This window comes from Betta splendens, chromosome 5 (assembly GCF_900634795.4).
Source record: "Betta splendens chromosome 5, fBetSpl5.4, whole genome shotgun sequence".
NCBI lineage: Eukaryota > Metazoa > Chordata > Actinopteri > Anabantiformes > Osphronemidae > Betta > Betta splendens.
In genome coordinates this window covers 14,532,027-14,557,616 of record NC_040885.2, presented here as the reverse complement: position 1 = coordinate 14,557,616, position 25,590 = coordinate 14,532,027, and the positions used below count along the sequence as shown (strand labels likewise).

At 42.6% G+C, this 25,590-nt stretch overlaps 2 protein-coding genes and 1 long non-coding RNA gene across 3 annotated transcripts; 2 read left to right on the top strand and 1 right to left on the bottom strand.

Annotated features, from left to right (window-relative positions):
• Positions 1–413: 413 nt before the first annotated feature.
• Positions 414–4,420, top strand: LOC114856348 (cytochrome c oxidase subunit NDUFA4). Its single transcript, XM_029152227.3, has 4 exons — positions 414–649; positions 2,404–2,489; positions 3,452–3,515; positions 4,279–4,420. The coding sequence occupies exons 1-4, from the start codon at positions 608–610 to the stop codon at positions 4,333–4,335; spliced, it is 249 nt and encodes an 82-aa protein (XP_029008060.1). The 5' UTR covers positions 414–607; the 3' UTR covers positions 4,336–4,420.
• Positions 4,421–8,739: 4,319 nt separating this feature from the next.
• shmt2 (serine hydroxymethyltransferase 2 (mitochondrial)) lies at positions 8,740–25,250 on the bottom strand. Its single transcript, XM_029152225.2, has 12 exons — positions 25,089–25,250; positions 19,742–19,927; positions 17,490–17,569; positions 16,645–16,845; positions 16,418–16,499; positions 14,687–14,809; positions 13,021–13,160; positions 12,737–12,899; positions 12,080–12,179; positions 11,262–11,417; positions 10,489–10,596; positions 8,740–10,260 (listed from the first exon to the last, which is right to left on the bottom strand). Exons 1-12 carry the CDS (start codon positions 25,119–25,121, stop codon positions 10,133–10,135), a joined length of 1,500 nt encoding a protein of 499 aa, XP_029008058.1. The 5' UTR covers positions 25,122–25,250; the 3' UTR covers positions 8,740–10,132.
• LOC121202239 (uncharacterized) lies at positions 10,770–22,919 on the top strand. The gene is made up of 2 exons (XR_005897715.1): positions 10,770–10,816; positions 21,420–22,919. It is a non-coding gene; the product is annotated as an uncharacterized LOC121202239 (long non-coding RNA).
• Positions 25,251–25,590: the final 340 nt, after the last annotated feature.

The following is a 25,590-nucleotide window of genomic DNA, read 5'->3' as shown; positions in this document are numbered from 1 at the left end:
ACAAAGGTCTCGACCCGAGGGACGCGTCGGACGACGCACGTCGAGACGTGGAAACGGCGGCTTGTTGTTGCACAGTAACACAAAAGCAACCGCACACGGCACAATGGCTGCACTGTGGCTGCGAGGTCTGAACAAGAAGCCATTACAGGAGCGGCTCCCGGCGCGGCTGCGCCTCAGAGGACATGTTTGCGTGTTCGTGTCAGAATGAAATACATAAAAAAATCCAGTGCGGACTGTTGTTGTGTAACACTTTAGGACACTGAGCTCCAAATGACCCTCTGTGGAAACATACAACGTCCTCAACAGATGTGATTATGAGGATTAGGACGGCCTCTCCCCCTCTCTCTCCACTTCTCCCTGTCCCCCCTGACCCTCTCATTTATCCACGGGAGGGGAGGGAGGGAGGGGAGAGATTGGCAACAAGTTTGGCCGCACCAGCCAACACAGTGCAGTTGAGCTAACAAACGGCTCTTTCTAGAAATCTGCAGAGGGGAATTGACTCGAAGTGGATTCGTTCATCACAGTGTAGCGGTCACTTTTCTCCTCTCGGGGTTTTGTGTTATTTTTGGGAGGGAGGGTTTGGTTTTGGAGGACAAATACTGTAAAGATGATTAGGACCATGTTTCAGCATGCGAAGAAGCATCCAGGGGTAGGTCCCATCGTCTTCATCTGTTTTTTAATGTCTAATCTCTAACAACACGCTTTATGTTCCAAATTTTGATTTATAAAAGCTCGATTGACTGTAGATTAAAGGTTTAACCAGGATTTTGGGGGTTTTAAGCTTGTATGTCATAAAAGCGACATTCGCTGTGTAATCACACTGGATTCTTTGTCAAAATGTACCACACATGTCCAGTAATGATGTTCAGGAAGTGTAGTGCACAAGCACAGGAACAGGTCAACTCCGAGCGATGATAAAACGAACTATTAAAAGTAAAGCGACACATTTTCCGGCCACATCCTAAAAATCGCTGACTAAGCTGTTGGGGGATGTGGTGTGGAAGTGAGAGCGTGGACGTTGGAGCCTGGAAGGCAAAGGATTGTTATTCCCATCGTGACTGACCTGTTTAAAGCCAACAGCGTGGACGCTTTAACGCTTCCACCAGGAAGTGAAAGAAGAAAGGCGGCGCAGCCACTGTTGTCGTCTGTTGCCTCAGAGCTGCCGTGTGATGAGGGTGACCCACATTCGTGGATTGACGGGGGTTTGGCTTTGCTCCAGAACAGTAATAGGGGCGCCGACCACAGCGAAGCCCAGTGAATGTAAAACACTATTGTATGCGCGACGTGAGGCTTTGAGCCCAGCTCATTTGTTGAACGCACACGTGTGAGTCAAGACGCCAGGATTAGGCCTTCCTTCGGCAAAGCGGGTCCGCGTGACCCCAACGCGAGGGAGCCGGGTCGCTCCGAGGTCCGCTGCGCTGATGGAAGCGGCTGGTTCCCCGTGCCGGCGCTGACCCGCTTTGCGTGTCCTCAGTCTGAACAGCGGAGGGAGCGCGCGTGTGGGCGGAAACGAAGAGGTCAAAGCAGAGAAGAGACGGGTCCAGTCTGAGCTGATGGATGCATTATAATCTGTGACACTTTGGAGGCCAATAAGTGTCTGTTGGTTTATGGTTGGACATTGTGAAAAATGTCATTTTTAGGAAATGGTGTAATATTTGGTATTTATTAGAAACAATTTTTTGGCAGAGCAAACGCACAGAATAATTAATAGTTGCAGCTCTGCTCCTAATCTTTACAATGCATTTGCTCAGCGACCAGACATCTGAAGCAGAGAGTTCAGAGTCGGAGTTGTTAAGTATATACTTAGAGCTTTTGAGTGCAGCGGGAGGAGGGGGGGGGGGGGGTTGTTGTCTCAATCGCAACTTCGAGGCGGCGAATATCAAAGTTTTATCAGCAGACATTCTCCTAATCGGCAACAAGGCGAGTGGCAACGCAATCAGACAGAAGACAGATGTGTGGTTACAGCCGAGCAGCGACGTCCTTCAGTTCAACCTGATCAAACTGTCATCTCGCCGCAGCTCCGCTAGATCTGCGTGGGCCGAGAACAGCTGCTCGCCAGCGGTTTTACTTCGTCGGTGTCGACTCTGTGACGAGTCGGCGGCGTCGATGAGTGGAGGGCTCGTTTGCGTGCGTGAGAGATGCTGTCGCTCAGCGCGTGTGTGTGTGTGTGTGTGTGTGTGTGTGTGTGTGTGTGTGTGTGTGTGTGTGGGGGGGGGGGGGGCGTCCTTGTCTGTTCAACCCGCGCTGACAGTGAGCAGCCTCACACACGGCCGGGGCCTCATGCATATGGAGCAGGGCAGCGTGTGGGGGGGGGGGGGGGGGGTGCAGGAATAACAACTAGCCCGGACATGTTGGTTTATATGCACTCGCTGCTGAACTCCTCTCTCCTCCTCCTCCTCTCAGTTAATCCCTCTGTTCCTCTTCGTCGCCGCGGGGACCATGGGGGCCTCGCTCTACCTGATCCGTCTGGCGAGAGGGCCTCATGTCGCGTAAGTCCTCCGAATGGTCTGTAATCTTTGGTGTAATAGTGAGTCGTGACAGCGTGAGATAATCCCAACTCTCTGGTGACTCAGGCTTTATTCTGCCTGTTTCTGAACCCCAGTTTATTCTGTAGTCCAATTCAGTCCAAATGGCAGCAACTCTGCTATTATTCTCCTTTGGATTAAGTTCGTAATAAGTGCAGGAGTTATAACACAGTGTCTAACTGTATATTATAACATGGTTCTAACTTTAAAGCGGTCCCTAAAAAAAGTGACCATTGAGTGCAGATCAGTGATACAAACACTGAAAGTAAAATCTAATTAAATTTAATGAGCGCTTATTAAAACAAAGATTGGGGTTTAATAACAGACACTAGATTCACATCAGACAAAATGCATCCGGAGATAAACGCTCGTCTCCATGCATCCACTGTATACCAGTATCAAAATAATTGCTTTTTAATAGCCGCATATGCTGAACTAATTTTTTACACAAACACAGATGTTTGTGTTAACTTGTCGCATGTGGGAAGCTGCACGAGCCGGCGATGAACCCGACGACTGCTCAGGCTCCGTCTGAGGGACGGCCCCGGGGCCCGACCTCATCACCGGCTGGTGATGGTGATGGTGTGTGTGTGTGTGTGTGCTGCCACGTCTCTCTCTCTCTCTCTCTCTCTCTCTCTCTCTGTCGCTGTTTGTGCTTTCAGGGGGATGAGGGGGGACGGACGGCACCGAGCCTTGTGAGATCCAGACTTTGCTTAATGAACAAGGCAGCGCTGCCAAGTCATTGGGCTGAGTTCACCTCATCTCATAATCACTCGTCTCTTTTTCCAACTTTTGCCTCGAACGCGGCATCTGCATCCGTCTCCGTTTGCCCGTCCTTCTGTTGCCTCTCTCTCTCTCTCTCTCTCTCTCTCTCTCTCTAATGTCTCCTGTCTGCTCTCTCCCCTCGCTCCCCTGCTCCATCGCAGCCTCTGGGACAAGAAGAACAACCCGGAACCCTGGAACAGGCTCGACCCAACCTACCAGTACAAGGTGGCCGCTCCCAACACACACGCACACACACGCACGCCATCACTGCCTCCGTCCTCAACGCGTCTGCCAGAGAGCTAATCTAGACAAGATCACACATTCATCATCAGATTTGATCCCCACTGAAATAGATTTGGACAAACCAGCACTGGCAGAACCATGTCAGATGAGAGTGGCTGCTTCTTGGCTTCCTCCACGTCCTTTCCAACAAAGGAAAACAAAGTGTCTTTCAAAACAAATGAAGGCAGATGGAGCCGGGAGCTTTTAGCGCTGGGTAATAATACGCCTTACCTCCTGAACAAGGCCAGAGCCCCAGACAAACTAATGAAAATATTAATGCTGCTGACCCAAAAAAGAGCAGAAAAACAAGGCAGTGACAGGCCCCAGAAGAGCAGATCTGGATGATGTGTTTTCCACAGAAAGAGACTTTTCTAAGGATTTCAGGGCTGTGTTGGCTGCCACTGAAATGAAAGCGGCTGCAGACAAAAGGTCAGGACACAGCATGTTTAATTCTCCATCGCGAGGCAAAGGTCTCGCATCGAAATTCTACTGTAGTCCAAACAATGATCGTAATGAGGGAGGGGGGGGTGAGAGCGGGGAGGCGAGAAGAAAGAGAGGTGAAGGTTTTAATGACGGAACAATCAAGGAAAAATACACGGGGAGTAAATAATCCCCGTTAGTGCAGAAATGTGTGCCGTGGTGTTAAAGTCTTTGTTATTACTGGTGAAGTTTACGTATTGAAATGCGTTCCCCCGGCTTCTTTCAGCTTGTGGCCATCAGCACAGACTACAAGAAGCTGAAGAAGGAAGGGCCTGACTTCTGAAGGTGCTCCAGGGCCCGAGTTCGGCAGGAGCTCCCTAACTGTAACCATTCCAACAACAAGTATTAAAGATTACTGCATGCTCGTACCCCGTTTAGTTTTTATCCTCTCCTTTATGTTGGCATTAATCACAGCAATATGGATTTAAGTGCAAGCAGCTGCGATGAATCAAGTTTGTAAAACGAAAAATGGAAGGACAAAGAATCTTAAAATTAAGGCTGTAGAAACTCTCAGGTCAAAGGTCACCAAGTTCATATTTGAATAAAACTTTAGTGAATCCAAAGGCCTCCAGCGTGAGTGTGAAAAGCTAAGGTTTCTTGTTGCTCCTGTTAATAAACACAAACACTCCTCCTACTTTCACTGTCATAAGGGAAAAAAAGGTTTTTACTGAGCTCGTCACCAGCCCAGCACCGCTAGGACAAGTCACGCATGCACACACGCTGAGACACCAAGACACAGATGAAGGCGACCGAAATAGAAATCAATCACGACAGACGAACGCTCGCGAGGGTCACGGAGCTCTTTTCAGTCGCACAAAGATGCCGTCCGAGACAAATCAGTCAAATGTTTGATCACCGGTTGTCTGCAAAGACCAAAACATTATTTTCACTTATGTTTGTGTGGAGCCACAGAATGAGACTCCAAGTCAGTGGTTTCTCCTAATATGACTCCCGCTGGCATAATTCTCCCATGATGGAGTCCACCGGGTGATGAATGTTTGTGTCTGCGTACCTACACTATGTGCATTAGTGCGTCTCATATGTGCTCGCATTCGGTATCATTAGACATCAGACAACATAAAATGCTGCACTAATGCTGCACAAACGGACTCAGTGTGGGACCTCTGGGTTCTCCTAATACGTTCCTTAATAGACAATCTGTGTTCCCGATCGCACATGAGCCCATTTGTGTGTGTTTGTGTGTGTTCCTTTTAAATCCTGCAGGAGTGCAGCGATCAGCCCAGTGGGTCTAGTGTGTTGCAAGGTGGGGACTTTGTGTTCATCTGTGGATGCACAAAACCTGCTGACAGGTAATCAGCTGGGCCAAAGCATCACACCGGGGCATCATCACAAGGTCACACACGCACACGTGTGCGTGCACATAAGAGGGACAGTTATTATCCAACCGGAGGTCGGTGCGATGGCATGGCCTCAGCATATTAGTCGGTCTAAATGTGATGCACACTAGCTGATCACTACACTATCAAGATGAAAGCTCATGGGAAAGTGTGAATTACAGTACTTTTTATGGTTATTACACTCCCACAAATTTCAGTTTAAATGTGAATATTTCAAATCTGAATACATTGACGAGTTTCCCCATTTTGATTTCTGTATTTAATACCAACCGTAAAAAAAACAGCCTATAGAGCGTTTCTTCCTTCATATGGCTTCAACTGTTAGCAACTGTGTCAACAAACCACTGAAAACAGCAAACATCGAGACGGAGAATCCGAATCAGGCCTCGGCAGGCGCTGGAGTGTGGCAGTGTGTGATTAAGATCTCCGTTTTACAAACACAGGTTGCGTTTGTCATTTTTTTACAGTACCTCAGAAGCCGTCGCACACTCTCCCGGAGTAATTGTCACCAAGCGGCAGAGGGAGAGAGCATCTCCTCCTCGATTACGTCCTCGCGGATGAGAGGAAGTAGGTATTTTTAGACGAGGATTAATTTTAATGGGCGAGATAAGAAGCGAGTCGTGGGCGAAGGAAGGACGAGTAAATACGTAAATAGGACATGGTAAAAAACAGGAGGCGGCGATGGCGGTGTCAGGGTGGTGTGGCTGCCGTTCAGAAGCCCTGGGCAGATCCACCGATTCGGTGGAGATAGTGAGGACTTTCATCCTTTAATGTTTTGATGCTCATAACGAGCAAAGCCATGTTTGGTTGGCTTAACCTTCCACAGGGAAGAGGGTCGGGGAGATGGGTCAAATCAAATGCATTAATACGGTTTTATTCTATTAAGATTTATAAAATAAATGTAATTTAAAGCTTTAAACAATAGAAAAAAAGCCGTTCTGTTGGTGTAGATCTGACTGTGTGCAATTCTGGCAAACGTAGCCGCCAAAGTAAAAGCAGCATTTACATGTCTGTTTAAGGAATTTAAAAACCAAATGAATTCATCCATTTATAATTTTAAAGTCAATATATGAGCTGACGGGGAGTTTTCCGAACCAACCACAACCTACTAAAAATGTGACAATATAAAAGACCACCTCCTGCCGCATCCTATAAGAATCACCGACTATGACAGCGACGTGTTTACAATGCAGCATGAGAATAGCTGGTGCCGTGTGAAGCGCAGGACAAAGGATTGTGCAGCATTGGCAAGTCGTCCTGGCTTCAGGAGCGAGGAGAGCTTCCACTGGGCTGGAGGAGGTGAGATGAAGAAAAAAAAAACATTTCTGTTACCGGCTCCCTGTTGCAGGTTCACTGCAGGTGGGAAAATGTTAAGGTACGGGTAAAAAATCTGAATGTGCACTAGATACTGTATATACATCACATAGCACACACTGCTATCCTGCAGCATAATGCATTCTCTATTACCACACATCAGCCCAATTATCACTTCATTCACCATCTTATGCTCATTGTATGGGATTTAGCGTCTTCACAGCTGATACAGTGTCACAAACGATTGTGGTTCCAGGCTTTAGCAGCAGCAGCAGGTGCAGGAGCATGAAAGGATTAGCAGCGGGATTAGGATTATTGCACAAACAGTCGACTCCCGGACACACTGAAGTGACGCCTCTGACGCTACGAGGAGCCCTCGTGTTTCATTACGGGGTAATTACAGCGCATTAGTGTGGCTTGCATGTCTAAATATGACTTGGAACGCCGCTACAACCGCTCTATATTTAGAGCTTTTACTATCGCGTCAACTTTAAGGTTTAATTAGCGCAGGCATCAGGTGACAGAGGTTCATTCATGCATCCTGCATGCACGCGCGACACGGCGACTGACACGCTCCTAATTAATCGCTGGCATTGTCATTTATCCCTCTCCTCATTAAACAGACACGATTCATTGTCAGATCAGCAGCCAGGGGAGCTGAATTTGATCATCTCTTTCTAGACACTGTGTGTGCTTGTGCTACAGCAGAGGGCAGATCACAGACATTTTAGGGCTTTGATATATGACCAACATTATGAGGAGATGTACCAGATGGGTAATACCCAATACAATTAGGACAGTTACAGCTGAAGAGCACTTTTTCAGGGCACATTTTCTTGCTTGCGGTCCTATTCATTTTACAGTCAGCTCTGCTGCTAAAAGATATGGCTTATGTGTGTTGCTTCATAAGAAAGCAACAATTGTGGTACCTCCGTCGAACAGTAAGGAGAAGGCTCCATTGTGTTAATGACCAAACAAAAAAATTACTATTAATCATAATCAGCTAAATATTTAGACGCGATGGTAAAGTAATTAGAAATGCTACAGTTCCCTGAAGCCAGTTGAGGTCATCTTTGTCTAAATTTAATAAATCCATAGGCTGGCACCCCACAGAGTTGACGTTTGGCGCCATCTAGGTTCTGATCTTGTAAATCAGCAGCCCATCAACACATCAGAGACTGATGCAGAACCACATGCAGGAGTGCCCACACGCGTGCCAGCGCAAATCCGCCATCAAAGTGCTGAGTCAGCTGTAAAGAAGCACTGCTGCAAACACTAGGCATCAGGATGCATGCAGCTACTGTACACACCAGCACCGTGCAGCATGTCTTCAAGAGACCAGTCCACCTGCTTTACTACTACTGGACTAGACAATCAAAGGATTAAGTTTAATGAATTAGTGTTCTGTCATTCAACTTTATTCAACTGTTTATGTCAAAGGCGGATCATGTATGTGGGGCTACTGCAGAATAAAGACAATAGAGATTAGACAATAATAAAATTAGATAAAAGACATTAAATTACATAAACACATTGCTGTCGGTGCTAATATTAAGGGGAATGGTTCCCACCTGTCTGAAATAACAGCAACATGCAAAGACATTGCAGCACATTAAAACTGTACTGAAGCAGAAAACTGAATAACAGGCTCAGGCTGCAGTTACCAGGCATTAAACCACAGGAAACCATCTGAGCAAACAAGAATTTCTAAATCAATACTGAGACAGAGTTGCAGCACACGGCCTCGTTAAGGCCACTGGGATTGAAACACACAGAACGGACACAAGTCAGCAAAGGAAGCCGTCTCTTGGCCTGGTGGAGAAACATGGCAGAAGGCAAGCCAAGGGCAGGCTGTAGCGCTTCAATGGCCCACCGCATCAGGAAGGGTGCAAGGATTTGATATGCAGCCAGTGGAGTCGGTCATGTGACCAAACAGCTGGTTCTGACACGACATTCTGTGGGGTCTGCAGAACTGCAGCATCACAAGCAGACCATGGTGAAGCAGAAACAGGAGGTAGGTTTGCAATACTGAATTTTATTGGGACCTGCTAATAAAAATGTTCTGTAAAGAAAAGTTACTTCAGTCTGTACAAATGATGGCAGGCAGCATATCTCATGATCGACAGTAGATCCGTTAACACTGTAGTAACAAAGTTAATGGTAATGGTTCCATCTTGGCAAAGTCTACAGGCTGAAAGATTTGTGATGTGTAGAATTCATTTGATTTGGTTCATTTTAGAAGCAGTGTTTTGCAACCACACCATTACACAAACAGATCTCGCATCCTCACAGTCATCGTGATAATGACAACGACGTCAATCTGTGAAGCAGGCAGGCAGCAAAATAGCGTTTAGTCAGATCAAACTCCTTCACAGTTTGGATCATTGAATTATGTGCTGACATAAAAACACCAATAATCTTCTATTTAATAATTGAGCTGGTAATACAAACTTTGAGTAATAAGCAGTGTGATGGCTGCTGCATATTAAATATTTAATGCAAGTAGTTACTTTTTTCAATTCTGAACAATATTTCTGATATAAGGCTACTTTGTTATTTATTGCTCTTTAGAAACTTGATTGTAAATCAATATTTTTCCAGTACGCCTATGGTTTGATAGAAGGGGTAAACATGGAAAAAGCAGCATCACAAGAAAATATAACCCTCAGATTTTGCCTCAAGAGTTCAACAGAGTATCTCATTCAAATACACAGTCACACTGAATTGGTCTATAAAATCAGGGTTTTGTTTTCACCCCAAGTAAAGTTGTAGTGTTGCTCTTCAGACTGATGTAGTCCATTGTCTGTATAATCACTTTGATCTGGAATGCTGCTACTGTAAACTGCTGCTAACTTTGCAGATATATTCTGACAAAGTGTTTGGCAGAACCCCCCCCATTACCTCCTGAAGGTTCTTTGTTCTCATGACTACACAAACAAAACTGTCATGCACCAATCTTCATGTTAATATATTAATCCATTAGTGGCTTTAATTAAGACTTATGACAGCAGTTAGACTTTACAGGGCACCTTATTAGCCATACTATATACTAGTCTTTGACTAACAACTATTGGTTGTTGTTGGATTGGACAAGTAATTTTTTCCTCCTGCGCCATCACACAAGATGTTTACGACAAGATCTTTACACAATTAAAAATAGTTTCTCTAGCTTTACAAAATTTCTGTCATATTTCAAAGATTCTTTGCCTCCATCTCAGAGGTTGTTTTTACAATAGATTGATGGATGACTTTAAAGTACAAAATGTGGTTTTCCAGATCTGGCTGGAAACAAGGTAACTCCACTGTCCTGATTCACAGGCACAAATCACATTTCAGTACCACGAGATTCCTCCCCGCTCCCGTTGAATACTTCAACCCTCATACTTCCTGGCACATGGTTGTTACAGCCTAATGGTCGCTGAAGCCTGGCATGGGAAAGGGTCGGGCAAAAGCTTCAACACGGTGGCGCAGGTCAGCGATGCGAGCCACAGTTTCTGGGTCCTGAAGGAGGAAATCCTTGAAATCTTGGAGCTTTCCTACAGAAGACAACAGAAAACCCATGTAGTAATGTGCATTCATAAAATTATGTTTAACCAGGACTGGGCTTTTGTAACGCCTGCATTTCCATATGCAACAATGAGTGACGTACTGTACACTGTTTAACTCTGTCCTTGGTAAAAAAACAAACCAACAAACATTGCACTTTTTGTTTTTTCTTCAAAGGCTACATTGTGATCAGGTTCTCTTCTCACGTTAAGACTTACCCGTCTTGTTCTTGACATCCAAGGCAATCTTGAACCCCTCATCCATGAACTCGACAACTTGCACAAAGTCATTTTCTTTGAACTGTCTGGAGGTCAGGGCTGGAGCACCTGGCACAGAGAAGAGCACAGTTACTGTGGTTTCAAACTAAAGGTACATCTAGAACTATCTCTTTTGGATTGCTATTTAACCAACATTTTTCTTGTTGGAAGTTAACTTTTTTGTTTTTTTAACATTGGGTTCACAGAGGTGCATCCTAGAAAATCTAGAAATGTCATTAATAAAAGACTCCAGACTGACGAGTAATGAAGGTGCCGTTCCAATGAGAGGGTAAGTGTTTGCACCATTACTTCAAGTGAAATACTCTGCCTTAAGACAATGCTAAAAATGTGGTGGAGCTCTTCTACTTCCTGAAAGCTGATTAAAAAGTCAAACATGCTCAATTAATCATGATGTGCTCAGTGCTGGTGGCTTAATTGGTGTCTGACTCATTTCCTTATGCAGAACTACATTTTAAGAAACTAAGTAAAACACATCAAGTAGATCAAGTAAATAAAGTAAATTTGCTGAATTACTTTACCTTTTAGTAAATTATTCAACAATTTGCAGTTGACCAATGTATTAAAACTGATCATCTAGCAAAGATTGACTGTACTGATATTAAAAACTTTGACTGTGTGAGCAAACTTTACTTGGTTGTTGGTTCCTTGTGATGCCCTTAACAGGTACAGTACTGTAGGACCCGGTCTGAGTGTAATGTGAAGCTATTCCTTACCTAGCCTCAGGCCACCGGGAGTCAGGGCGCTCTTGTCCCCGGGGCAGGTGTTCTTATTGGCAGTGATTGACGCCAGCTCCAGCACCCTTTCAGCCCGCGCCCCGTCGATGCCCTTAGGCCGCAGGTCCACCAGGACCAGATGGTTGTCCGTCCCACCTGAATATTCACAACTCTTACTAAACACTTTTGAAGTGGGGGAAAAACTAAAGCACCATCTTCACTTACTGAACAGTGTTGTCCTAAGCACATTTATTTGTTAGTCTACAAATACGTACTGTTGTAAAAAAAAAAAAAAAGAGACTTTGCCTGCTCAAAGTTTTGGAAAAAAAACTGTGCAACTCCAGTAAAATGCTAACTTTTATGCCATTTTCTTGGCTGACATTAACACTCAACAGTTTTTCAAGCTTTTTCACACAAGCATCTATAGATGAATTAATAAACGTGGAGCATGCACACAATGCCGCGTAAGCACAGAACAAGTCTTTTTTTTTTGCTGTATCAATTGAGGACTATACATCAAAAAACAGCTGAGGCCAGCTTATTAAATGCAGCACAACATCCGAGAATTTGCTCACAACCAGAAAGTGACCACTCTCATCTGCTTTTATTTTCTTGGCTGAGAAACACCTAAACTGACATTAGACGATTTGCACATCATGAATTTAAATGTATGTCTGCCCCCCCCCCCCACTGTGAAATTAGCATTAGCGACAGGACATTTGGGTTTATTGATGTGTGTTGTGAACACTTCACGCCATTTGCTGAGCCAGTATCTTTCAGGAAACTAAAAAAGTACTCTTAAATATAAGCTAGACTACCTGATACCAGGGTGTAGCCTTTGCTAAGGAGAGCAGCAGCCATAGCTTTGGCGTTCTTCATCACTTGGCCAATGTAGTCCTTAAACATAGGAGACTGCGTCTAAACACACAAACACAGAATAGTTGCATAAAAAGGATCTTAAATTTACCTTTTTTCCTACTACAGTAAATCATAAGCTATGACGAAAAAAATAAATATTAATACAAAAATATATTTTGTCTATATTTTAGTTTTGTTATAAATTGTGGACCACTAATGGAGCAATGAAAGTACAGGGCATACTGTATGACTCAATTTTAATGATCATGATGGAAAAATAACACTCTTGGCTTAGTTACTTTTCTCCTGGATGAAGTGTGAGACATCGTCTTTCCACTTTTAATTGATTCAGGTTAAACAGCTGCAAAGCTTAGCAACAGAGTCAATTATCAACAAATTGCATTTAAAAATAAGATGGAGCAGATGCCCACAGTACGTAGTTTAGGGAACAGTTTCCTCAGTCAAGTTGCACCATGATCAGTGGTGAGATTGTGTTTCAGTGAAAATTTTGATGTATCAGCAAAATTTTACTGGAAAATAAGAGATGAGGGTATTAAAATGTTGTGTCAACATAAATAAAGCTATGATTCACATTGGAAGGCTGGTGTTGTGCTGACCTGTCTCAGTGCCACAGCCACACCAGCAATGGCATGGTTATGAGGTCCACCCTGCAGCGAGGGGAAAACCGAGAAATTGACCTTGTCCTCGAGGTCGTACATGATCTCCTTCCCCTTCTTGTCCACGGAGCGAACGCCCTTACGATAGAAGATGAGACCAGCCCTGCACGGGACAGAATAATTTACAGTTTCACCTCCCTCTACAACCCACACAAGGTTTCATCCTTAGTAATTTGATTTGTCTGCAGCCATGGCTCTTACGGCACATTAGCTGTTCCTCTCACCTGGCTCCTCGGAGGGATTTGTGTGTGGTACTTGTGACAAGGTCAGCGTATTCAAAGGGAGAGGGGATGGCTTTGGCTGCCACCAGGCCACTGATGTGGGCCATGTCAGCGAGCATGTAGGCTTTAATGTCAGTGCACAGCTGAGAGAGGAAAAAGAAGCGTGGGAGACAGGAAAGAAACACATGATTAAAACACATGTTGAGTTCTTTTTTTGTTTCAACACAATCAAACTTAAATTTAAAATTAGCCCTCCTGAGCAGGAGTTAATGTTTAGTTTTGAACATAAGGTTCAAGAGCAGAGTAAAATGCGTCACTATCTAAATATTAATAAAGGGCACAGTAAGTGTATTCACACTATTCTCGATTTATGGAATCTAGAAACTAATATAGTTATAATAAAACTGAACTATGTTCTTTAACTTGTCTCCATTTGCATCCTAAAGTAACCCTATAGTGCTTCTTAATTAACTGTATATGCTGAAAAGTGAAATACTTTTCTCTTGATGCCAATAGATTTAATAAGTAACCGTACATCTGTTTGCACTACCTTTCTTTGCACTGGGTAGAACCTTCAAATAGCTGGTGTAATTACATTGTTTGGCAGGGATCAGAGGAAATATTAGAGCATAATTCAATAAATCTTTGCTGTCTCTTGCCAGCATTAAAAAAAAAAAATAGACAAACAATAAATAGCTTGCTAACACGCAAACGACGTCCTGGCAATTGATCAGAGCAGTAAATCTGCTTGGTGCTCCAGTTAATATGCATTATCATCACAATCTCCCTTTCTCTCATATCAGAACTAGATCAGCACATGTTTATTAGAATAAAAGGTAGGGGAGGTGGCAGGGTTACTGGAGGGGGCAAACACTAGTGATGTGCAGAAGCTGATGAATGCTCATAGTAAACAAATAATAATTCAGGGGGAAAAAAAGGTAATACAACACAGAATCTGGAGAGGAGCCCAGCGGATTCAGCTATAAAACCGTCAACAGTTCCACAGAGATATGCCAGGGGGAAAATATGGCCCCACTTCAGGCCTAGTGGCAAAGTAGTTATGGTGCTTAATAAAAACACAGCTCTGTAATAGTGGGACACTCCATCTGATGGCTATAGCTAAAGTGGAGGTTTGCAACAAAGGAAAGCAGTCACAAAGTGAATGAAGTGAATCCATGGGTGGGTATAACAAAACAGGTAAAAGGGGCCTCTTGTGCCCTGTCAATGACAGCGATGAAGTGTGTGGTTAAAAGTTGGTACTGGCTGGTCCACATGTGAGTCAGGATAGTTTGGTTGTCACGTGTGAGCGTGAAATACCAGAAAAAAAAGGCTTGTGTTTCCAAATGCTGAAGTTTGAATGTGAACACTCCGCATTTACAGCAAACACAAGCCTCTTTCACAGACAGAAATTAGTAGATATGCTTGAAAGCAACCTTGGCTGCTCTGAAAAGGGATGCAGGTGCAGATGTGTGTGTTAGATGAATAGAACAGGTTGACGAAGTATTTAATAGGAGGGCGATGCTGGTCTGACCCTCCTACAGTAACTCAGGACAAGAAGTGAAGAAAACAGGCAGCAGGATATGAAAAGGGAGAAGGAAACATACACAAAGAAGAGAAAGAGCGGTGGTGAAAGCTGGGTGGGTTTCAATAGAGAGAGTTCTCCATGCACCTTCTTGATGCGGGCGTAGTCAATGAGGCGGGCATAGGCGCTGGTGCCAGCGATGATGAGCCTGGGCCGGAACAGCTTGGCCGTCATCTCCATCTGGTCATAGTCTATGAGTCCTGTTGCAGTCTGCAGAGAGAGAAAGAGAGAGAGGAAAGAATAAAGAGGAAGATGAGGAATATTGAGTATTAGAGGGAGAGTAAGGGTCAGGAGAGAAAAAAAAAGAACATGAGACGATGAATCAAATCGTTAGATATCTTGAGGATCAAGAGCAAACATATAAGCAAGACGAGAGATTTTTTTCCATTCTAAGCTCATTTGAAGCAGTCGCATTTGAAGTACTTTGGCTACCTTAAAAAGGGGGAGGAATTTATGGAAGGGAGACATTTTAACCTAGCATATCATGGAGGAAGATGGGGCAATTGCAGTAATGCACCCCTACTTATCCTAATTCAGCCTTTCAGGCTTCTACTCAACCTGTGTGATGAGGCCGGTTTGGAGACTTTCCTGCTCTTTTCATTGAGCTGAGCCATTTAAGAGACATGTTGGACAATCTGCTGTTCGGTGGCTGTACTTTAGAGTCACATGGAACGGAATGAGGCTTGAACGGCCAAATGACCAGTGTGCCTTGTGCCCGCATATTCAGTTTTACTCCCTCCCCTATTCCTCTAGGCGACAGAAGAATGAGACAATGCAGTGGAGAGAAGGATGGAGCGGGAAAACACAGTGAGAGATAGAGAAGAAGGGACACAGACAAGAAAAAAAAAAGGAGAGAAATGGGGGAGGGAAAGCTTTATTTAGACAACCTGATAATCTCCCATCTCCAGAGCACATCTATGGATGCCCCCTCACTCCATCAAGATGCTCATTGTGAAGACAGAGCCAGTGCTGCTGGCCAGCCTGTCGATTTCCCATTATCTCGCTCGCAGAGGGGTCCTGCCTGCTCATACATCAGCAGGTCTGGACATGCACACTGTCGTGGTCATCCATCAGCTGCTACAACACTACGATACAACTAGTACCCCAGAAAGTAAATACTACACATTAAAGTACGGCTCGCTTGTCATATCTATACGTTCGGTCAAAACGTATTCAACAAGAATGGGTTGTCTGGTAGAACCCTCGTGTGTCGTTTCACCAACTTAAGCCTCGTCTGTCAGCAGTGCCCCTGCCAGCGTTTCTAGGCGTTATAAACCCTGCACTGCGTCCTGCCTCTGGGCTCCAAGCGGACAACAAAATTTCATGATGGCATTTCATTAGCCCCGTCCCCAATCTGAAAATCTATATCAGTTTTAATTGATGATTTAGAGAAAACACCAGATCGAAGATATTTGCGCTTTTGAAATTATTTGGTTATAGTTATTTTATGCAATGATGCAGTAGAAGCAGCAGTAGTACTAATTATTTACTAATAACTACAGACAGTAATATTGACTGGTGTGTAGTATTACACCAGTCAGTGTGGGGTAATAGAATTTAACATCATCCAAAATGACAACGCAGATGAATTAACACCTCTCTAAAACATGATTCTTACTGCCATAAAGAGGAAATTTACTGCGGGGCTGATTTATCATTTCAACAGTGTATAATATCCTGCCAAATGAGAACACAGTATATCCAGTAATTAAAAATGTTAACCTTCAGCCACTTCACAGATTTCATAATACTGTACAGCACTTTTATTACTTTTGTCCACAACAAATCAGTTGATATCAGTTGCAGGGCTCTACTTACGTTTAGCTTGTAGGGCATGGACTCAAAATATATTGAGGTAGCTGAGATCCTCTTCACATCGGACATGTAACCATGGGTCAGACTGGAATCACAGAAAAAACAGACAACTAAAAACATTTAGGTCCATTAATTTGCAAACATTTTGCTATTGGAGAAACTAATAAACATTTCACATGCATGAAAAGTAGGATAGATGAGTAAAGCAGTGAATAGGACTGATTACTGACTGTCCTCCATCGGGCAGGTCCAGGCCCATGATGCGGTCGTGGGGGTTCAGCACGGCTGTGTAGGCAGCGAAGTTAGCAGGTGAGCCCGAGTACGGCTGGACGTTGGCGCCCCACAGAGCTGGGTCCAGGTCAAAGGCCTCCAAGGCTCGTTTCTGACAAAGAAGCTCAATTTGGTCGACCACCTGTGCTCCGCCATAGTACCTGTGGATGCGTGGGATGGTTACAGAGGCTAAAACATTACAAAATGTGGTCTTCTGTGATTAAATGGAAAAAAAAAAAAAACATGGACCATTTCCTAATAGAAGGATTACATAAATAATCTCTTAGATTAAGCAGAGATATTAATTATATCAAAGCCCCAAAACGTTTCGTACACTTGGCAGGTATTATAGATTAATTTAGACAAATGTTGACCTCCCATCAAATCTGGGACATTCGGGTGAACAAGCTCATTAAACCTTTTCAGGGGAATTGCAGATGAAGGTGCAACAGATGGCTATTCTACAAACCCCTCAATCAATGAAATCATTCATTTGTTTTATTACAAATCCAAAAGGAGCACAAGAGAATACAATGAATATAACTTATGAAATCATTCATTTGTTTTATTACAAATCCAAAGGGAGCACAAGAGAATACAATGAATATAACTTATCTGAAATGATAGATAAACATTTGTATAAAAAGCACCTCTACTGTATTAAAAACATCTATTACGGCATCATCACACTATAGTTTTACAGTGTATACTGTATTTGTATGAGGTAATTGTGCATGCATGTGACAAATTATCTGAATGGCCACACCGTTATTAAGGTGAGACGTGGCTGTGGGAATGCACTCACCTTTTCCCAGGGTAGCCTTCAGAATATTTGTTGTTCAGACAGGAACCCAGAGCTTCCAGAGCTGCCCGGCTGCAGAAATTCTGTGACAGAAACACACGCAGGCAAACACACACTCAGATCAATGGCGCGAGTGGACAGAAGGGACAAGGACAGCAAATTAAAGTCTGTTAAGTGATAGTGAGAAATCCCCCTCCAGCTAGAGGCAATCATTACAGTATTGAACCTCTGGTCTTCCATAGACTAACACTCTGCACTTCTTGCTTATCGCGCCACTGCTGGAGGATACGAGATAATGTAATAAACTTTTTGCACATACTTAGATTCCTTGGTATGGCCCCTTTAATCATTGTGCAATGCCTTTCCCAACACAACATTAGGCACCTGAGAGGCCTGCGACAGCTGTGCCCAGGTGTTTTCTAGTTGTCATTCCACTTGTCTTATTCTCATGAACAAGGGAATGCTTTAAGGGAATTCTTTGTATGCAGACACAGGACAATTTGATTACATGAGATCTCAAAGCACATACAAATATATTATTATTATTATATTATTATTCTCTAGATAAAAGCTTTTTGCAACATTAAAGCCACACTAATGCTTTAACTGTTCCCCGTTGAACATTATAATAAAGCACTGAAGGAAAGCCCACTAAGTTCTTAATCAGCATGACACATTTACTGTAAGCTCCTCTACAGTATGTAGTGTATAGAGACTAATCAAAATGTTCATATGAATGGGAGCATTTCTACGTATTTCTATGTATTCCCTTTTATGGGCTCCGTCTGAACATTGAAATGGAAAGACATTTTAATGAATGGATATTCAAATATTTGGGGCCAGCTCTGTGTGTGTGGTGGGTTATGCTAATGCTTCACATGGTTGCCAAGAGGAGATCACTGACAATAACAGGTCTAGTAACAGATTTCTGCCACATCCGTCTGCCATGCTGACAATTGTGCATTTACATGTATATATGAGAAAAGGAAATTCATCTGCTTCCCAGCATCTTTAAGTGTCTGTGTGTCGGCATGGAGGAAGGCTTTCCGAGCTGTGATGCGATGTGCCTTGTAGGGGGAGGTGGGGAGGAGGCGGAATGAAGATATCAGGTTTATCTCACACCAGAGCGGTCAGACTTTGTCTAGAGAGGGGTTTGATATACGCCACTGAACACTGTGGTGAGGAAGAAACAGGGGGAGAAAGAACAATGCAAGATAAAACCTTGTCTGCTCTTCTGAATAGTAAATGTTTCCGTTTCATGCTGTCCAGCCATAAGTATCTTACTGTGCTCTTCTTGCTTAAAGAGTGAACCGTTCCAGTATTAAAGTGATCACGTTTAAATGATGTGGTTCATATATTATTGTTTTTTAGAACAATTGATCAGTTCATGATATTCGCGTATGATTTGAATATTTCTTTCACAAGGCCAGTTTCACCAGATCAAGCAAAAACTTTAAAAGCAAATGAACCAATATAAGATTTCACAGCTTACAACAGAAGGAGGATTTAGGAGTACATATAAGCTGTGACTGAATTCACTGTTGCAGGGTATGAATTTTAACTCCAGTCATATCATCTGTTGTACTCCATGTGTATGATATCTGTGATCACATGATAAACTGCTGATAAGAGTTTTCCTGTCAATGCTCCCAGAAGCATTAGAGGAAAATGCAGCAAGACTAAATCTCCAGCAGCGAGTAAATCCAGTGTTTACACTGTCTTTCCAGAAATATAAACTACATCACAAAAAAACAAAATGGCACTCGTCATATCTGTGGCAGCCCCTTAAGCAAATTGTGTAAACTCTGCCAAATCAAGAGATTCAATGAAATGTCTTAAGAGCACCGAAACTATAAAACTGGTCCGAGGCAGCCAGTTTAGCTGCAGGCAGAGTTATGCTGGCATGCTACGCAACATTAAAACCCAGGCTTGAGAACAGAATTTGTTTTCCTTCATTATCCCCATCTCTGCATTGCAAATTGTTCATCTGATCACATAAATCCGAAAAACACTAAATAAACAAGCAGCTGATCAAAAGTTTGAGGTTCTTGTTTCGTATAAAAATATATATTTCTTTTGTTAATCGCAAAAAGGTTTTTTTTTTTTATTATCAATGAGCCTTTAAACTCATACACTTGTATTAACAAAGACAACATAATATTTAATCTGATGACTAATTAGACAAGTGACATCTAACGTGCAAATCTAATTAAAAACAAACCCAATTCCTCTGTTTTAAATATTTGTAGCTTTACCTCAGATGCAATGAGCTCCAAACCACGACACTGTCTATCCTTCTCCTTCTGCAGCAGGTCCCACATCTCTGGGTCGTCCTGAGCCAGGCTTTCCTGGCCTGTCCATGGGCGGTCTTCATCAACCGTATGGGTGGCAGCCCGAGAGTGCTGCCCACGTACGCTGAGCTGAACTGGGGCACACAGTGGCTGAAAGAAGAAAAGCAAGAATTACAATTTGTATTCATTTTGTAAACAATATTGCGGTAAACATATTTCTAGCACTACTACTGCTGTAAAAGAAAGGAAGAACAATGCTATTGTTTAAAGCAGTAATTAAAGCACAGAGGTCAAACACAAAATTTTTACAAAAGTACGCATTTAAACATTTTACCTACATGTCAAAACAAGCTGATGTATCCTTTTTAAATAAGGAGACATTCCAGCCCCTTCCCCTGCGCTGTTCCTTACATGAATACAGTGCCTGGTATAATTAGAACTTGGCATGTTTACATCATATCAATAATCAGCACAGTTCTTCAATTATGCCTCTATCAGCATTTCTACAAACTGAGGGACTGACTTTTACAGCCTCAGTGTACCCAAGGAGGCGAACAGAGAACAGATTCAGCACTTCCAGCTTATCTAATCTGGATGGAGGCTTGCGAGTTCTTCTGCTGCTGCTACGACTCCTACTGCACTGCCTGATCATGTATGTGGGCAGAGTCCATGCAACCTTCACCGGCTCTGTCTCTTGAAGACGTATCATGAACTGAATTTCTTATTGGCTCCACTGTGCCTGTGATGGACTTTTTAAACACAACATATTTGACTTATTTTAAAGAGTAGAACATTTGCAAAGATAGAAACTTCCGTATGCACTACACAATGTTATAAAGTGTATGTGTGACTTCGAGCACACTGCTTAAACCCTAATCAACATGAAGAGCGATGCGAGAGGAAAAAAAAACAATCCTTGACAGTTTGATTGCATTAAGAACAAATTGGCTCTCTCCCATCATTTAATCAACAACATGATTATGACTCCGTGTTGAGATAAATCCCCCCATTGTCAGCCTACAGTTATCATCTGTACAGGTGTGCTGGGGTGTGAGGGACAACCTCCCTTTAATAGCGCCATTAAAAAGCAATTAACATAATGGTCAGGACTGGCTGAGAACACCCATAACTTTAAAAAAAATGCAATTTACACTTATTCCACTTAATGCAGAAATGCTTTGGGTACTTGGCGTCTCGTGGAGCAGCTTCACTGAATAGTGAATGAAAGAAACTAGCTTTATACTATTTTAATACATTTTTAAATCAACATGCTGGCAAAACAAACAAATTGTCAAGATAATATTTATCTCCACAAGCAGCCTGAAGATAGTTTATGTACTTAATTGTTTGCCCATCCTCTCTGCTCCACCTCCTACTCTGCAGAGGGGGCACTGGTGACACAGCAGGGGAGGCAATTGGCACATTAATGGCTGATTGCTAACAGTCTTTGCTCTGGCCTCCTGTCACTGGTGGCAGTGGTGATGTTGGGAGAGGCAAGAGGGCCTCCCCTCAAGGTTCTGGAAGAGATGAGGGCCTGGGGAGACAGGTCGGGCTGCCTCTTAGGACACATTTCTCACAGTGAAATCACACGGGTCATTAAATCTTGACGGGAACTGTCCTTTGCTGTCTGTGTTTCTGGTAGGACACACCAGGAAAAGCAGAGGCTGAACAAGCCAACACAGGACATCGCTGCGAAACTGACGACTGCAAAACAGACAAGTCCGGCTCTGCTTCCTCCTCGCCTTACCTTTACCCCGATACCTTTTTCTCCCCATTTCTGTCGTGTCACATCAGCTAAGGATCACGTGTGACGTTTTTAGCAGCTTGTCTTGTCATTGCTATTGAACCCAAAATAGGGCAGCTCTAGGCTTAAACAAACAACACCTACTGTAGGTCAGTCCCTGTGCTCAAAGTCCTGCTGTCCCGCCTCATTTCAGGAGATTAATTAATAAAGATAAACTGATCCAAGAAACGTGAGAGCCAAGAAACAAGCACCAAATATGTCACAGTGCGACTATTTTTAGGCGACAGATTACACTGTCGTTTGAAGGTGAACTTGACGAAAACTCTGCTGTGAAACAAAAAGGAGGGATAGGCCACATCAGCCTAGGCACCGAGCACGGAATAATGGTAGAGTCACAGATGCACCGCTTCTGTGTGACAATGATAAGGTAATAGTTGGCAGTTTTCCTTTCCCGTCAAACATCTGTACTCAAAGAACAATAGCAGAAAACAAGAATAGGGAAGAAAGAAAATCATTTCATTAATCCTAGTTCTGTATTATTTTCCCCTATTTGCTGAAGCAGCTGCCACGGCAAGTCAATTTTACAGATGACTGCTGTCCATCAGTGGCTATACTGGAGAACAATCAGGCTGGTAACAGCGGAAAAAAGAAGGGACTACAGAGACATACAGTGGAGGAAAAAAGATATGTAAGGTAAGGGAGTAGAAGTGTCAACAGGGCAACAGCATCCGTCAGTCTTGCACTCAGTTGCCTCTTTCCCTGTCACTAACTAATAGCAGGGCTGTCCGTTACAAATTGCCCCTGTGATTCAGTCTCGATGACACTAGACTGAGAAATCTGAACGGGGTGAAGAGGCGTGAAGGGAAGAAGGCAGAGTCCACGGCGACTGCACTTTCCTCGGGTCAAAGGGCTGTCAGGGTGATGTCGACAACAAAGTCAATCTTCGAGTGGCGGTGGAACAACATGTTTGTGCTAGTATCTTCCCACAACACCTCTACTAGTAAAAGCAAGGACAGTCTGGGAGCAAAGGAAGTGCAAAGGCGTTTACTTGTGACACTTTCTGGTTTATCCCTGGATCATTTCATCTCGAGCCAACAGCCCTCTTATTGTCTCTGTAAAGTGCATTGTCTGTTAAAAATATTTTTAATGCATAGTAAAATTTTGTGCCCCTTAATGCAAACCATTTAGCTAAATTTAATTTTTGGTTTTACATTTTATTGCAAGGCTGAAAATAGGCTGTGTGGGATATTTTGGTTGCAAATCATGAAAATCTTCAGTTAAACAAACAATAAGTTTTGATGCCTCATGTTTTTATTTTCATAAAATGCTAAAGCACTGAAAAAAAAACCAAATGACAGTGCTTGGTTTACAATTATATTAAAAATGAAGTAAGTCCCACATCACACTGCAGCTGAAATGTTTGTGTGTGGTATTTTCTTTCAATTATTAAGAGATGTACTCATGTTATTCAGATGCACAGGAAGGTTTTGTGTGCACTGAACACCAGACACTGAAAAAGGTTTGTTTGAAGTATGTTTAAATTAGTCTTAACATGAGGAGAGCACCTGGAATTTTTTAAATAGTGGCAGCCAGAACTCATGAAATCAAAGCTGCTCCAAGCAACATATAAATATTGCTGATGAAAAACATTACACTTTAAAGTGTAGGCTCAATAGTTATAATGGAACGTGGATAATGGACCCATCCCTTTCTGATTTATTACACAGAGCTCAGAAAAAAATTACAGGTAAAACCCTTTCAGGATGAAGGAGCAAAGAAAAACTGGTGAGTCTGAAAAGTGCAAGAGCAAATTAACATTTGATCATTTAGTTTTAACTTATTATTACTTATTTTAACTCATTAACCAAGTTAATAAACAAATTAATTAAATTTAACAAAAGTTAAATCAAAAACTAAATTGATTTAACTAAAGAAACTAATACAGTCCAATCCTAGAACTACTAAGACACAGGCCAATAGTCATACCCTGACCCATGTAACAACAGTAAAACTCATTATGCCCTAATCAAAGGGATAGCCATCTTGTGAGTGAATTAGTAATTTAATAAAGAGGCACACATCACCAATTTCCATCAACCGGAAATGTGGAGCACTCAGTTTAAAAAGGACATTTTCAACCCACTGACAGTGACTTACAAAAGTAGGTCTGAAAACATGCCACGGGATTTTGGCACAAGCTGGACACAGACCAGCTGTTTGAGAAGCTACAGTACATGAAATTCTTACTCTCTGAAGAAGGTCAGCGCATAGCGTTCAAAGTCAAACTAACAGCCCCCGAAAAACTTTTTCCTTCACCAACCTCTCAATTTGCAAAATGAGGAAACTATATAGAAAAACAAGATAATTAAGAACAACAATAGATCACATAGTTCACAAAAATACAGTTTCAGCACTGAACCACTGTCAATCTTACAATTCAAAATGACACAGTACAATAGAAAATGTCCTACTCAACTATTACATGTACTGTATGTACTGTAAATTGAAGACTGGAGCAGCTGTGGATCATTTAGAAAAGCAGTGGTTCAGTCAGTTCCTTTTGGCCACAAACTTGTGGTGTCCTTAAGTGTGTCCTTAAGCCACCACTCTAACTTGCTCATTGTGATATAAGTATGAAAACATTTAACATTTATATGAAGGGATATAAATGTTAAATGTTTCTAATAAATGAACAAAATGTAGGTGAACTATACTCAATAAAATTAGTAAAATAGTATATAAAAATTCAAGAATCAAATCCCTGTAGGTAAAATTTTCAAAAGTGACTAAAACTGGAAAGCTGTTAAATTCCAATGATTTCCATCAACGACCACCAATGTCACATTTTCTGATAATAAAGTTGGTAGCAATCTATCTAGCGACAGCAGTTTGTTCACTGTGGATTTCCTATGCGTGACACTAATTAAACCGGGGAAAATGTATTAAAAAACACATTAAAAAAAAATTTTAGGTGTACCTGCCAACTGTGCATATAAAGATAGTGAATCACTGATCTAAGATTCTCCATATGCAGCAATTATGACACGTTGATAAAACTCAACTATCATTTCAGCCATCTATGCAGTTAATGAATAACGTCTTAATGGAGAAACTCCTGACACCGCTCATGCAAAGTTAATCCACTTACTGTACTACGGGTTCAATAGTCTACTAATGCTGGCATGCTGATACTTTTAGTGATACAGACACATGGGCAGTTTGCCTCCATGATGAAACTGAGCAGTCGCTGTTGCATCATCACTTGGACACGGCTACAGCGCTGTAACGTTAAGAAACAGCTAGGTTGCTAGCTAGCTAGCTAACGACTGTCAACATTTCAGAAACGCAACGTGTGCAACAAAACAGACAGCTGCAGAGCTTTACGTTCGGACGAAGACTCGTGTTGCTCTGTCAGTAGTGGACAACTTCACGCCACGACTCTGCGAGTGAGCGCCACTGACGTTAAGCTAGCGAACACTCGACCGTGGCTAAGTAAATCACCACGCTAATTTACACCGTTAAGAACATTGTGGGACGTAACGTGCACCTGCGGAACAATACACTTACCCTTGTCAACTGTCTGAGAGAGAAGGACAGCATGATTCCAGAGGAGAACGCAGCACAGCCAGGAGACGCACGTTTGACAGGCTTGAAAGGCTGTTTGAAGTTGTTGCCAATGGCTGGTTGCACTTCCTGCCGAAATGGCTGATGGGAATCGTAGTTGGGCCCATGTGAGTGCCTCTTTGCATTTATCTATGACAGTTGAAGACCGCCCCTCATAATACAAATAGATATTAAATATCCTATAGAGAAAACACACATTTACCACAATTTATGTCTGTCTTGCTGTTAAAATAAGTGAAGTTCTAATTATTTAAAACTTTTAATTTTGCCCCTAAATACGAAACAAACATGGTTGAGATTGATTGAAATTAGATGTTAGAAGTGGATAATGAAATAAATAAAATGTTGTTTGGATAGTATATTATCTAGTATAAATGTGATCTTGTAGTCTGACCTTTACTATTCAGAAGCATGTAGTGCTTCCTCTTGTCCCATAGAAAGCAGA

What these genes read in the sequence shown, in the direction of transcription:
- LOC114856348 (XM_029152227.3), top strand. Translation starts at nt 608, where the DNA reads ATGATTAGGACCATGTTTCAGCATGCGAAGAAGCATCCAGGG. An exon ending in ATGCGAAGAAGCATCCAGGG is followed by an intron (nt 650 to 2,403) that starts GTAGGTCCCATC and finishes TCCTCCTCTCAG; the next exon opens with TTAATCCCTCTGTTCCTCTT. An exon ending in GCGAGAGGGCCTCATGTCGC is followed by an intron (nt 2,490 to 3,451) that starts GTAAGTCCTCCG and finishes GCTCCATCGCAG; the next exon opens with CCTCTGGGACAAGAAGAACA.
- shmt2 (XM_029152225.2), bottom strand. Translation starts at nt 25,121, where the DNA reads ATGCTGTCCTTCTCTCTCAGACAGTTGACAAGG. An exon ending in TGGAGCTCATTGCATCTGAG is followed by an intron (nt 17,570 to 19,741) that starts GTAAAGCTACAA and finishes TTTCTGTCACAG; the next exon opens with AATTTCTGCAGCCGGGCAGC. An exon ending in TGGCTGTGGCACTGAGACAG is followed by an intron (nt 12,180 to 12,736) that starts GTCAGCACAACA and finishes TTGTGTGTTTAG; the next exon opens with ACGCAGTCTCCTATGTTTAA.